General features: G+C 41.9%; 2 protein-coding genes across 7 annotated transcripts in view; both read right to left on the bottom strand.

Moving 5' to 3' along the window:
* The window catches only part of LOC140930887 (RNA-binding motif, single-stranded-interacting protein 2-like), a 43,785-nt gene extending 38,497 nt beyond the window's left edge, over nt 1-5,288 (bottom strand). For all 5 annotated transcript variants that reach the window (XM_073380599.1, XM_073380605.1, XM_073380604.1 and 2 more), the window contains exons 1-2: nt 5,166-5,288; nt 1,543-1,705 (exon numbers count right to left, since the gene is read on the bottom strand). The gene's annotated coding sequence lies outside the window, so the exon portion shown is untranslated. The remainder of the gene's footprint in view (nt 1-1,542; nt 1,706-5,165) is intronic.
* A 7,913-nt stretch (nt 5,289-13,201) lies between these two features.
* The window catches only part of LOC140930886 (serine/threonine-protein kinase Nek10-like), a 29,090-nt gene continuing 27,343 nt past the window's right edge, over nt 13,202-14,948 (bottom strand). For both annotated transcript variants that reach the window (XM_073380597.1, XM_073380598.1), the window contains 2 exons: nt 14,551-14,609; nt 13,202-13,778 (listed from right to left, as the gene is read on the bottom strand). In XM_073380597.1, the coding sequence (XP_073236698.1) occupies nt 13,691-13,778; nt 14,551-14,609 (147 nt within the window). In that variant the 3' untranslated portion in view covers nt 13,202-13,690. The remainder of the gene's footprint in view (nt 13,779-14,550; nt 14,610-14,948) is intronic.

Raw genomic sequence — 14,948 nt, 5'->3', positions numbered from 1 at the left:
GTCTAATCTCAAAGGATCGGTGAGGTTTTTTTCCTTGGAATTCATCCAACGCGTTAACCCGTGGTGTTAGTTTCAAATGTGAAGTGAAAATTGCGTGGCTTGTGTCCGCAATACCCTTTTGCCACCAATGCCACCAAATACCAGATGCGTTGCTGTTCTGAACTCAAAGTACAATTCTAGAGTTTAGTTCTACTATGAATAGATAAAGGTTTACTTGTTAAAACCAAGACCTGTACACGAAACTTCCAAAATAAATGGCTAGGAAAAAAAAGGAAACAATCGCAGTGCTTCTTCTTGGATTTGCTCCAAAACAATTAATTTTTTCAATACAGGGTGAAAAATAGTGTTTTTTGGCCAATTTTTTTCTTACCAACTTGAAGGTAACATGGTAATTTAAAACAGATGTTTCGCCTAGAAGCTGTAGTTAAATCCATGAAAAAAACATACTTTGACTACACCGCAGCCAGGCTCAATTTCCGAGGCTATTTCGGGCCCGGTCTTGAAACAACTGCTGGTAATCAACCCGCCACTTAGCCTACGAGCAAGCTCTCCTATTTGGGCGAGTGAAACGTGTCTCGCGAGAACGCGCGAGCGAGCGGCGATAGGAGAGCTTGCTCGCAGGCTTACCGCCACTGCAGTAGAAAATCGGAAGCCAGTGAAGTGTAACCACGTGGCAACGGTCGTACGAGCTACAGTCAAAAAACGAATCAAGGAGAGGGACTCCCGTATGAAAGTAACGGGGATTCTCTCCTTTCTCTCAGCGAGATGAAAATCATTTGCAGATTTTAGTCTCACTTGAGGTGCTCAGAGAGGAAAGCCAACACTTTTGCCCTTTAAGATATCACTTGAGGTTTTGCGGAAAGAAAGTCCGAAATAAAAATAGCAACTGAAACGCTGCTTTACTGTGTTGCAGTTTGCCTAGTCGCTAGGCCTCATTATTCCGCGCGATCCATATGTTTCGGGTCACGTGGTCCAAGCGAATTCCCGCGCTTTCGCCTCGGATACGTCATCGAAATGCATTGACCGAGAAAGCCTGGAAAAATGCCGTACAGGGGCTAGGCAATGTTGGAGTATAGTCTCCATTAGGAGTAACATAAAGCCTGAACTACGACCAGATTGCTCTCCCTTATAATGTGGGTCAAATAAAGACAAAGCCCCCCCCCCCCCCCCCCCCCCCCCGCCCCAGGTTGGTTCAAATCTTATTTTCCGACGGGCATCCACTCGTTTTATATGAGTCCTCCCCTCTTAGGGAAAACTAGCTACTGTGCTGTGCAGTAATAAAGCGTTTTCACTCACGTGGCCAGCATCTATGCAAATTTACTGGAACAAAAGAAAGCGTGTGCATAAGAAAAGTCAAGTTCAACTCACACGGATTCGTCTGAAACACCAAAAAGGCCGCCCTTTCATTGTTTTTGATGTCATGTGAAAACGCTCTACATTGAAGTTATAAAAATGTGCCCGACCATATACATGGCAACTGATTGAATCTACCACTGTACATAGCAGACAAAGTATTAAGAAATGATGTCAGTGATATCCTACCTGTAGATAATCCTGTTTGTGTTTTCTGGTTTTTTTTCTTCTTACAGAAAGCTGTTGACGGTCATCCATCCGATCTGACTCCAACATTCTTGCAGGTTCCATTTTTTGTAAGTTTGGGTGGTTTATCCTGGCCACTTTGAATTTCTGGGCCAACTGTCTTGATCTATTGGAAAAAGCACAACAGTTGGTTTTAGAGGAATAATCAGGAGTTTTCTGAAGGTACTAGCCACCACCTGGCCATTCTGAGGTGAGTCGCGGCGGCGGGGCGGGGGAGGGGCGAGTCGGTGCGGCGTCAAATAGGCCAATTCGATATATTGAAATTACAACTTGGCCCCGAGACTCGGGGAAATACAACAGAGAAAATGTGTTATTCATCCCATTCCTGAAAGTGATTTCTTTTTTTTTTATTCCAGCTTCGGAGCCGTGAATTTTAGCGTGTGTTTGATGGATCGTATTCGGGCAGAATTTTGTGACAACTCTCAGACTTCGATGGCAAATTGAAACTGGAATGTTACGTTCATCTTAATTACAAATGTCTACCTGGTCGCGGTTGTTCAAACGTCGGATAGCCCTATCCACCGGATAAATCACTATCCAGCGGATAGCGTAATTGATTTCCGTAATACTTATCCGCTGGATAGTGATTTATCCGGTGGATAGCGCTATCCAGCGTTTGAACAACCGGAGCCAGATATCTAGATTTAACGATTCAATTGAAGCCAAAACAAGTGATTTTTAGAGTTTTATTCGAGAATAGGGTCGATCGAACTCGCCCTAAATGTATCAAAATTAGTCCGTTGCTCTGTAGGGCTGCTTTTGGTGGCATTTTTTGACCCAGTACGTTTCCCGGGCAACTCTAAAAGAAGGATGAAAGAAGCTATAGCGTCCCCAAAACAGTCCCATAGTGCAGTTCGACACAACACTGACTCCCGCTCTACCAGAAACTACGCAGTTATACCGAGAAAAAAAGTAACATTTTGCGATGCACCACTGCTTTTCCCTGGAAATGGCGTCTGAGGTTCGAGCGTAGAAATTCCATACTGATGACGTGTCACCACTCAAATCTGGGTAGTTTTTGTGATTGGGTGAAGCGAATTTTGAACCACACAGAAGAACTACCCAGATTTGGGTGGTGACACGTCATCAGTGTGGAATTCCTGCCCTCATTCCTCGCTCAGACGTCATTTCGCGGGGAAACCATGGCCAGCGGTGGCGTCGCGAAATTTCGGCTGTTTTCTGAGGCTAATACGTAGTTATAAATGACTACAGTCAACGTTCTCTTTCCACTGTTGGTCAATGTCGTTCTCAGTCAGACATTTTCTTTGTCTCTATATAAGCGGGCACTTTGTGCCTATCCTAACAGCGATGCAGGCCCGTTTCAGAGAGAGTTGACTACATATGTATAGAAAACGTCTGTGGTTTCCCATCGCGGCAAAGGCAATAGGAAAGATAAATTATCTTTTCTGTCTCAAAATGTCGTCAGTCCTTGAGATGTAGATCGTGACGTTTGGCATGGTGTGGCTCAAGAGGATAACACTAAAAGCACATGGTCAACCATTCCATCTCAATAAAGACCTAGATAGATTCTAGGACGGGGACGACAACGAGAAGGAGATTTTCTCAATACTGAGGGGTGCACGCGCGTAAACTAACGTCATTTTGGCGGGAAAACGTGATAGTCGTCATCATTCTACTGCTTGTTTAACCAGAAATGTCGTAATGGTGGAAACAAGTTGTCAAATGTTAGACGTTTTCTCATTTTGCGATCGGGAGAGGGCTTCACCTCCCCGCAATAGGAAAACAGTGCTAACCTTTTAGGTGAAAAAAGTACAGTGAAGCTTTTTTAGAATGTGGACTTCCAGAAAATATCCATACCCCATACCCCCTCCCCCCTCCCCCCCCCCCCCCCCCCCCCCCCGACAGGGAAGGCCTTTTTTCTTTAGACCCCCAACGCCCTCCGTGGAGGGGTATGGTTATCCTTGGAACTACACAATACTCGACAAAACTTTAAGTTAAATCTCGTAGTCGTTCTCCTCCTCAAATCTAAAGGTCTTTAAAGAGGTGGAATGGTTCACTACATGTGCTTTTAAAGCAAGCCTCTTTAGCCTCATCATGCCGGAAAGGGAGGACTAACTCACAGGGTTTATTCTAGAAACTGGCCAATGAGGGTCAAATGGCCCCCCCTTCTGTAATTTTAAGGGGCCCTTTTTCAAGAAAGGGGTTCCGAGAAAGGGGAGACCAAATCCAAAAACAAACGAAGTGATTTTGGAGACTTTTGACATTCTACATGGGACGGACTCGCTGGACGCTTTGCCGCCATTTTGAAACATTCTGGCCAACTGAAAAAGCCTGGGCTCGAATTACCGCAGAATCCCGTATGTTTGCCCGGTGAAATAATGACTCAAACGACGAAGAGAAAGGCCATTGAGACAGTAAGAGGCTATAAAGGTCCAAAGTAAGTTTACAGAGCCGCCGTAAAATCAGTGTTGTTGTCAGTGATGTTTTCGAATACTTTGTTTAAAAAAAATAGTACTGATCCTTGGGTTTATTTCGACGCGGCAACGTAAATTATATGCGGCATTTTTTTCCAAATTGCGGAGATCCCCCAAGGCTGCGCTCTAGAATAAACCCTGACTCAGTAGGCCTATCGGCGTTTTGTAGTTCGTTATTCGCCACTTTCGAAACGAGAAGGGGACTGTAGCCGAAATGTGTCCCCAAATTGTGTCTATGATCGTTACTGGGGACGGTCAGTTGTTGGCCAAATAGACCTTGTCACGGTTTTGGAAGCCATCTTGACGAGTTGGCTACCGCGTGAGAAATTACAGTGTTTGTATGAGAATCTAATGTCGAATAACTTCATGTAAAATGGCTGTTCTGAAAAAAAAAATTAATTGTAAACTAAAGCTTCACTCGTAACAATTCTACTGAGAACATTTGAAGGCGTTACATACAGCTACATACGCTAGAACCACTTTTCAAAATTTTCTGTACATTTATCTGTAAAAACTTGTCTTCCCTTCCCACCGACTAAAATTTCCCGGGAAAAATTTGCGGCAAATATATGGAAAATCTAAAGCAAGCTAGCGTCTGGAGAAATTTAAGCACAGTTAAGGCCCCCAAAATTTGTTAGTATGATCCTTTGTTGTGTACAGCTTTAGTTTACAATTCTTTTTTTTTTTTCAGAACAGCCGTTTTACGAAAACTATTCGACATTAGATTCTTATCATGACAAACATTGTAATTTCTCACGCGGTTGCCTACTCGTCAAAAAATGGTCTCCAAAACCGTGACAAGGTCTATAGTCCCAGCTATTGACATGTCATTCTTCCAATTGTTTTAGTATTGTTTGGGGTCAGGGAAACGCACCATTGGTGACTTCTCTTCCGTGGTTACAGTGCTGCCTGGTGTAATTTGTTTGGTATCTTCTTCATAAATCTGCAGGTGCATTTTGTGGGTGAGGGCACCAAAAAATGACTTCAACACAGAATAAATTCACTAAAAACAGCAAATATATCGATCCTTCACTATGATCTAGCTCACGCTATTCATCGGTGATGAGCTAAAGGGGGGAAGGCCCTAGCCGTCCGCCTACGATAAAAAGATCGCTTTGTAAAATCTCTTACCTGATAAGACCCGCAAAGCACGTCCACGTGTTAAGACGAACATCAGAGCTTTTTTCTCCAGGATTTCCACGCTACCTTGCTGGAGAGATGAAATCATGATTCCTCAAAGGTCGGTCAAGTACTCGGATTGACAAGGCAAGCTCAGTTTGCGGTTTTTCACCGCCCCCAAGTCTTCTTTTCGTTGAACAATCTAGAATGAAAATAAAAGCATTTTGTCGCCTAAACGTCCACGCCACCTGGACTTCTAGGCGACAAAAACCGAAACACTGCAACGGAGGTTCACGAAAACGTCTGCACTTAAATCTAGTGCGAGACATCGGTAGCGATTAGATATAAAAACTTTGGGTTAGTATTGGTGCCCTTGGAGGATATATGAACAATACAGTCAAGAGCAATCGTTCGTACAAGAAAGTAGAGAAGAGGACGCAGTGAGGGTCGATTCTCTGAATCAGGGGCGCCTTTCCACAAGTTGCTCGGCAACTTTTTGGCAATTTCCCGTATTTCGAGCAAGTTTTGGCGATTCTGAGCAATTTCTAGTCGCACGAATACGTACAGGTACGATAAGCGACCACTAAGCTTCTTGGGATTGGTCTGAGGGACAGGATGAAGATCAACAAACATGGCGCACTAAACGTACTGTGTTCAAAACTGCAATAACATTTTGAGAATGTAAATAACCTTCGTTATCACAGAATTCCTAAAGACCCTGACGCACCAGGTATTTCTTCTTCAGTCAGAGGAACCTTGAGAGGTGGCTTGCTGCTGTTCGCCGTGTGTTTTTGCTGTCCCTCAAAACCCTCACTGTCATAAGTCGAAACAATTCCCCGCTCGTTTAGAACATGGCTTATTGTCTTCAATTTGTCTTGGGACGACTATTTAACAATTATTCCTCGAGCCTCGAATGGGCTTTGATTCAATAGCCCATTCAGCCTTCGGCCTCATGGGCTATTTACTCAGAGGCCATGAGGGCGAGAGGAATAATTGTTTTAGCAAAATCCAACTAGTTGGTCAAAAATATCGAGAATAAAAAAAATTTAACTGCTTACAGCTAGACTTAAACCTTTTTTGCCGCCAAAAGCCGGCGCTTTTCGCTACTAGTGGGCTATAACATATAGCCTAGTAGTTGCTCAACCAGTCAGAACGCAGGATTGATAACAGACCACCAGTTGGATTTTACTAAAAACTGTAATACCCAAGAGAAATTTCAAACAAAGGTTATACAAAATTGGTGTATTGTGGGAGATGTGTAAATGGCGAATAGTTTGCGGGAAAATCCGTATGGAAAGTAAAGTGAATACAACTTTTCGAGTCTCTCGTAGAACGAAAAATTCGCCGGAAACAAACGGAAAGTCTGAAAACGTAGTCGTGTTTTTCGTACTCTATTCTTATACATCCATCTTTGATATTAGTTTTACCAGTTTGTTTCAGTTTGCCCAAAACCCTGAACCGACCGGTTTCCGTAAGTAAACGATATTTCAACAACCTATATTTAACGGAATATTGCCTCCTTCCACTTTCCTCCTTTCATTGTGGAAATATGCACTGCGAATTTCTCATTTACAGGCCGTGAAACTTTTACGAATTTCTCCGGAATCACTAAAGCAATAATAGAGTCCTTAGGATACACCGTTATACGCCATTATCACATCTCGAAAGTAATGGTTGTCTTTCCCGTAGGTCACCAATTAAATGAGTTTAGAAGTAAGAAGTATATCAGTGCCGCGAGAAATTAACCTCTCCTGTCCACTCACATGGGCTTTACTTTTTACAGTGTTTTCTTGCGTAGAATACACTGATGAGGTCTATTCTTGGGATACACTGCAACAAAATTAGAAAAGAAAGGAATCAGCGGAGGAAAGTCTTGGCAAAATTTTCACATGGCTGTAATAAATTATTAAAGTAAGCCTAACCTTTTTGTCCAAGAGTTTATTTAATGGCGGATTTATCCGCATCCACTTAAGTCTATAGACTCTAGTAGCACAGTGATTAGGTAGTGCAAGATCGCTTCGCACAACCCCTCAGTCCTCCTGCGAACGGTGAACCAGACTGACGTGTAGATGGAAGAAATGATATCTTGGAGTATTTCGAGTATCACATCACAGAAGAAAGCGGAAGTAATGATATTTGCCAAGTCATGACTGGAAAGAATCCTTGTAATGAACAAGCCAGCTTCCCGAAACTAGAAAAACCGCATCCACGACAAAGTTTAACAAAAAGAAAAGTGAAAAACTTATAGTAACCGAAAGTGATAACATGCCACGCACACATGCTGTGAAAACATTTAACATTTTAAAAAAACACTATCTTCTTAGATTATCACGTCTCTTAGACAAATTCCTTTCAAAAATGTTTCTGACACAGGAAAGTGATTATACGATAGACGTGGCTACACATAAATTATTACCCGTTATTACAGTCTCAATTTGTTATTAGTTCCATCTCAGCTCAGCCGGTATCTACACGGATTGACTTGTTTATGAAATAGCTGGCTGCTCTTCTGCTCTCCATTTTGTTTAAACAATATTTCAGAAACAGTACCTGTTGTTGGTGAATGAAAGTCTGTTTTGGCTTAGTACGATTAACTGATCATCATGAAAAAACTTTGTTTGCCAATTAACAAAAAACATCTGGGCTACAAGGGACGTTAATCTATGACCACCTTAATTATCATATTGTTGAGACTAGCAATGTCTTAAAATTACTTCTCTTATACCGCGTTCGAAAATGTAACTAACGTTAGCGACCAATTGCTTGGCACATTTTCATTAAAAGTAATCTGTTTATTATTTAACAAAAAAGACTATCGGTTTGTAAAGGGAGTGAAATGTTAAAGACTAAGCTAACTGAGAACGCGGATTTAATATTTAAAAAAAAACTCGCGTTCGACTCAGTATAAATGATGCAATCTTGGGTAAACTCGATCTACAATTTACGTTTGATAATTTGAGTTTTACCGGCCTAAAAAGGCAGTAGGTTGTTCGTTTAATGTACCATACATCGTATGACATAGCAATTTCGTGCAGGAACATTCATTTATGATGTAACGATCAAATCGTTCAAAGTTCAGATGGACAAGAGATCGATGACTCAGCTATTATTGGTGAGTATATGTGTAACAAGCTTAACCATACCTGAACGCCTGATCCACTGACTCGTTAACGAAACGGTAACCTAAATTCACCGATTCTGCCTTCATCAGGAAGATATCTGAAGGCACTTGATATTCAAGGCAAAGCTGTCTGGATTTTTCGACCAGACACAAAAGATGTCGCTTACGTTAATGACTCTAATCTCTTGTACTTGCGTGACGGAGCTGTTCCACGTGTTGTGAATGTCACGCGGTCCTTTCGTTGAAAATCTTATCCGTTAATTGAGGCGCGTTTTTTGAAGAATCAAACTTAGAGCCTTTATCCTAGATGCTTTGGAAGAAGCGAAGAGTCCGAACTTGATTCTTCAGAGTATTGTAAACAGCAATATTGGCGCAAACCGGAGAACGTGCCAGGCTTCATATTTTCACGGGAAGGCCGCTTGCCAGCGGTTAAGCCAGCGATACTTTTTATCTGTCAAAAAGTGCTCCTGGCAAGCGGTTTTTCCTCTGAGAATCGACGACAATTATTAATTGGCCCAGATGGCGCCAATATTAATGTTTTTTGCCAAAAGTAAGATGACAAAGCCATTTTCTCTAGCCGGCCGGGAGCTTTAGAATTGGTTTTAACAACTTTTCTTCAAAAAATCTTCAACATTTTTTCACTCTGTGGATGAAAATACTGGGCCTATGAGTTGTCGAGAGTGAGAAAACGGGAGCCGGCACCGCCTATAAAGATGTCTATAACCACCCACCCTAGGCTCCTACTGTTTTGGTAAAAGGAGCAGTTTTCTATAATACCGTAAAATTCCGAAAATAAGCCCCTTCATGTATAAGCCCCTCCAAATATAAGCCCCCCCACACCTGTAACGCAAAACACCCTTCGTTAAATCGTCCCTACAAATATACGCCACCCGGGGGCTTGTACTTGGAAAATTGCCGTCAATTACAAAGTAAAAAAAGCAAAAACGGTAAATTTACTTCCAACTATAAGGTTAGCGCAATCGATTTTGAAACGCAAATTGCCCTCCATAGATAAGCCCCTCCGAATATAAGCCCCTCCAAAAATAAGCCCCTCAAAAAGGGCCTTTCAAAAATATAAGCCCCGGGGCTTATTTTCGGAATTTTACGGTATACTAAGCATCTAGTCCATTTTTCGAGCCACGGGCACGAGAAAATAATAACTGATTAAGGAAATGATAAAAAAAAAATACCGGGGAAAAGAAAAAGAAAGGAGCTAGCAGATGGGCCAGAGATTTTCTTTTTTATGCTTATGAATGAGGGTCCGAATGATTTGGTGTGCCGGTTACTGGTAAACAAACGCAAGAGAGAGGTGGTCGCAAATATTTGCGGCATTGAAGGCTATAGAGTAAGACGCTAGCTAGATCGAAACTAAGTTCTTCATTCATTTGTCGTTCACTCTTCTACCAGCAAGTGCTGTTATCTTTTCTGTAAATCATCTGCACCAGTCACTATTAGTTAGTTCACGAATTTCACTGTCTAAACCGAAGCCTGATTGAAATTTCAAAATGCACTTGCGCAGTTCCAATGTACTTGGCGAAGTCTAGTCAGTGACCCAGTCCAACACCCTTACTTGTTCTCCTTCCGTTTCATGACTCCGGCAATCGTATGCACCTTCACCCTTGAGCGACGTAATATTAATCAACTTTCAACCCCAGGGCTTTTCTCTTGGAAAACTGTAACCCTGACTAGCTCCCAAAACAAATAAATAGCCAGATTGGCGACAAGTCTGTTACAGCTGTTTCGGATAACACGCGACTGCCTTGTCAAAAACATTTCAGGATTTTCAGAGGCGTCCACCTTTGGGGTGTCCATCTTAAAGTAGAAGGGGCAAGGGTGATTTAGCCTTCTGGCCCCAGTTGTTCAAAGGTTGGATAACGCTATCCACCGGATAAATCACTATCCAAAGGATAGGTGCTAGGGAAATCAATTGCGCTATCCAGTGGGTAGTCATTTATCCGGTGGATAGCGCTATCCACCTTTTGAAGTGAATCAGAACTTGTGTAGACAACACCATAACTGCATCTATCTGAACAGCGAAACCATGACGCGAATTCAGGGTGAAAAAATTGGTACTAACAGACTCTTGGCTAATCAGGGAGAAGAAATAGAAGGACCAATGCATGATTGTTGTTTTTCATAGCTTCATAGAGAAGAGTAGCCTCCTAGGTAGAGGTCCTTATGGCTTTGTCAGTAATCAAGCCTTCCTTCCCCAAGTTCGTTTGGCAGGATAAGCTCAGTAGTGCGCTTGATGTAGAGCGGGTGGTCGCGGGTTCGATTCCCAGGACCGGACCAAACCTCAGGCTAAGATAACTGAGAAATGAAGATACTCCCTTTGCACTGCAAGCGGCTAGACTTTCGCGTGACTCGGAGGACCACGTGAAATGGCGGTCCAGTTTCTACTTGAAGACGAAAAAATAGTATCCCCAATTAATACTTTCATGCTCAATACACTGACACTCAAATAAAGTGCTCTTATTTTTAGTTTTCGTGGGAAAGAAACGCATGACAAAGCCCTAAGAACGTCTGCATGGGAGACTAAAGGTCTGTTTACATGGGGGTGGGGGACCCCAGGTAGGTGAGGTAAACCGCTTCGGTGGGGTAACCCGCCCTTCCGTATTGACTATTTTCCAATTCCCCATAATACACTCTGTTTGCCCCCCAAATTTTGCATAAACCATTGTTTTTAAATGCTCTTGGGAAAATGCAATACTCCCAGGAGCATTTAAAAACAATGGTTTATGCAACATTTGGGGGGCAAACAGAGTGTATTATGGGGAATTGGAAAATAGAGAATAATCTCTTATTTTAATTTGATCACGACGTTTACATGATAGGGGGGGGGGGGGGGGGTGACCCGCTGTGGGTTACCTCACCTATCTGGGGTTCCCCACCTCCATGTAAACAGGCCTTAGGAGAAGAGCGTCCTCAAAAATGTGACGTCATGGAAGACAGTGCGTTTATTACTGTTTAGGTCGTTGTCCAAGAAGGTGCAAGGAGAATGCCAGGAAGTGTTTAAGTTAGTTTTAGTAACAAAATAAAATATTGACTTCGTCGTTACTAAAAATTCACACCAGATTTATTCAGTTGGTCCACTCGTGTTATTTCTTATTCAATTCTCTCGATTTAACTAAGATAAAAATCTCTCAAATTCATACCATTTGAATATTCTAACACTCAATTGTTGCAAAATAGATTCATGCACACTTACAATTCAATCTGTTATTACGGACTAGAAATCACTGTGCAAACGGGCTTTAATTAAGTACGGCCTTCAACTGAGTGTTCATACAACCAAAACTAGGCGGGCATCAGCTCCAGCCAATCACAGCAGACGCATGGGATTCGCTGAACAAATAAGAGCCGAAGAAAAAACATATCATCCGTGTAAAGCGCGGGAAAATTCGAAGATTCGCCAGTGAGTCATCGCCAGTAGCAACACCTCAATGACCTTTTAAGGCCGATACGCACGACGGATTTTGCTCCCGGAGCATGCTCGAGGGGCACGCTCCGGGAGCAAAGCTCCTCCGTGTGTACCAACGATTTCATGGGTATACTTCATCCTCGGGAGCAGAATTTCCACCCTGCAAAATGCTCCACGATATTTAAGACGTCGAGACTGAATTAAAATGTGCTACACGACTATTTTCATATGCATACATTTACAACCACATTTAAACTGCAAATACCATCTTTCAAAAAGCGACGCGTATAAGAACGATGCCTAGATTGAGGGAATAAATAACACTTTCTAAAATGTACCGATAACATTAAAGGCCAATACACGAGAGGGATTTTGCTCCCGGAGCATGCTCCAGGTGCACGCTCTCCGGGAGCAAAGCTCCCCAGTGTGTACCAACAATTTCATGGGTATAATTCATCCTCGGGAGCAGAATTTCCACCCCGCAAAATGCCCCACGATATTTAACCGGTTAAATATTTGGGAGCAAGCTCCTGGAGCAAATTGAGCGAACTTGAAAACGCTCCTTCGTGTGTACTGACAAGTGCAAAATGAGCCTGGAGCATGCTCCGGGAGCAAAATCCCTCGTGTGTATCGGCCTTAAAGGTACGGTAAAACGGGCGAAAAAGGCCATTTCAGAGTTGTCCCAAGTCTCTGTTTCAATGCGAGGCTGAGTGCAAAGCCATTGACATTAAAATGATGATTGTAAGTTTCACAAGAATGGTTTTTGCTGTTAGCCTTGTTTCGAAAGAGAGAATTTTCGGAACTCGGAAATGGCCTATCGTGAAACTATTTTTGTAAAATTGCTGCAAGACAGGTTGAGTAGCAATGTTGCGCGTTTTACCACCCACGAATCAAATCTGTCTTGCCAAAAGTTGTCGCTGAAAGTAGAGAATAGTTCTACATTTGAAAACAAAATCTCTTCATATTCAGCGTCTTATCGGCTTAACTAACGTAACTCGCGTGTATGTTGATATTCTCGAGTAATCTTATCCGATCAGAAGTCAGTATTCACCCCTCACCCAACTTTGTTGCAAGACACGTTTGATTGGTTGCTGGTAAAACCCGCAACATCATATATCAACTCGTTTTGCAGCAATGTGGCAAAACAAGTTGCACGTTTTTGCTGCGTGTTTTACTGCACGCAATCATGCCGATTTTTGATTCCCTCTTTTTCGTTTCCAATAGACCTTTTTAGCTTGTACGATTTGCTTTCCCAATTCAGACCCCTTGATGTTCACCAGGGAATTAGCCTTTTAAATAAATTATGCACACCTATGCACGTGGATGCACGTGCATTATAATGACTCTATTGACCACTCCAGAAAATACCATAACATACCATAATGCTCTTTGTTTGCCACCCCAAAATTTTGCATAAGAATTGTCTTCAGTTTCTCTTGGGAGTTAAAATTGTCCCAAGAGAAACTGAAAACAATTCTTATGCAAAATTTTGGGGTGACAAACGAAAAGCATTATGGCATGTTATGGTATTTTCTGGAGTGGTCAATTTGAAAGAAACAGTTCACTAGGCGTTCATCACGTGAACTAAAATGGGAGAACAAAATATACAAGATAAAAAGTTACACTACAACTATTGCTTTTAAATACACCTCTTCTATAAAAATAACTTAGTTTTCCTTTATGTACAAAATTTTACAACTAATACAATCCGTTTTCCAGCTAAAATGGCATCAACATATTAGAATCCTGTGACAGAAACCTTTCTCGCATTCACACAATTTTTTGGGTGGCCAATTTCGTATATCGACCCACACATCCAGTTGGTGTCTTTGTTAACAAACAAAGTTTTCCACTCTTTTTAGCCGTTATTTAGACTAAAAACAAACAACAGCAACAAAGCAAAACAACAGTGATGTGTGCGGTTCTTGAAATGCAGAAATCGGGGAAGAAATGTTTAATTTTTTTTGACCATTTTAGTTGCTTAAAACGAATCGACTACGACGTAGTACCCCTCTTGGAGGGACCTAAATTTACACCAGGTGCCGGCACCGTACCGATAGGACCCAGAGGAACAGTCCGGTTCCTGAAAGAAATCAATTTAAAAATTAACCAGGTGCAAACGTTGTACCCTGAATTTCAGCCGTCTCAGACTTATGAAATTCAGCCTACCACACTTTTGGTATAAGGCGAAAAATGAGAAATTTCTAACTATTGCGCATGCGCGCTTAAATAAACCTGCAGCCACTGTGTGCCAGTCATGGCAGACCAATGCCTACCACCAACAAAGCCGGTACTAGGCAGGACATCTGGTAGCGTCATTCTCCCATGTAAGGCCTCACTCACAAAGTGCTTAGATATTTAGGATATCTAAAGAGTTATCTTTTGCGCACAGTAAACTCCCGGCTTATCGGAGCAGAATGGCTTTCCATCATATCAATGGCGGATGAAATCGACGAAATATTGAGCCTAGAGGGGTTATCTAATGGAAGAACTATAGTGACTAGAATGGATACACCTAAATCAGTCTGGACACTTCGTGATTATTACTCAACGTAATACTCCTGGTCAAGAACCATTTATTCGGCAAATTTATAGAGGAAGTGTGAAAATCAGAGAGAGCCAATTGAGCAAGAAAACGAGTTGAGGATAGGTTTTTAGCAATGAAGTAGGGTGATTAGTGCAAAGCGCTGTTTAAAAAAAAACAGGTAGTTTTCACTGAAGAACGTATCGATCCATGTAAAGAAAAAGTACGTTAAAAATAATCGGTGTCGCCAGTAAGTATTACCAAACTGACGAGAATTCTACCTGCTGTCTATAACAGTAGTAAAAGTAAGATAGAATATGCTTGCTCTCACCTGGCACATGGTGACATATCATAATAACCACTTTCCATAAGAACATTTTCAATTATATTCTGCAAAATTAGAAGCAAGGTTGAACATCGGTCAATATCAGTTTTCTCAAAACAAAACTTCAAAGGATCTGAAGCTACGTGAAAGGAAGCCACTGGGACACTCAAGTGTCCATCTTAGGGACGTGGTCACGTTATAGCGAGTTGAATATTAGTGCTGAACAAGTATTTCTTTAGAGTTCTTTTACAGTTCTTTTCAGTTATTGTCTAGAATTTTCTATAACTTGAGAACGGCGAAAAATGTCTAGATGAGCGTTCCCCTGAATTGTCCATGCTTACCTAATAAATTCCCTACGATTTTCTGAAGTTTAATTTTTCACATTTCACCGCGCGGGCGAAATG

The sequence above is a fragment of the Porites lutea genome, chromosome 3 (assembly GCF_958299795.1).
Source record: "Porites lutea chromosome 3, jaPorLute2.1, whole genome shotgun sequence".
Classification (NCBI taxonomy): domain Eukaryota; kingdom Metazoa; phylum Cnidaria; class Anthozoa; order Scleractinia; family Poritidae; genus Porites; species Porites lutea.
This window is presented reverse-complemented; position numbering and strand designations above follow the sequence as displayed.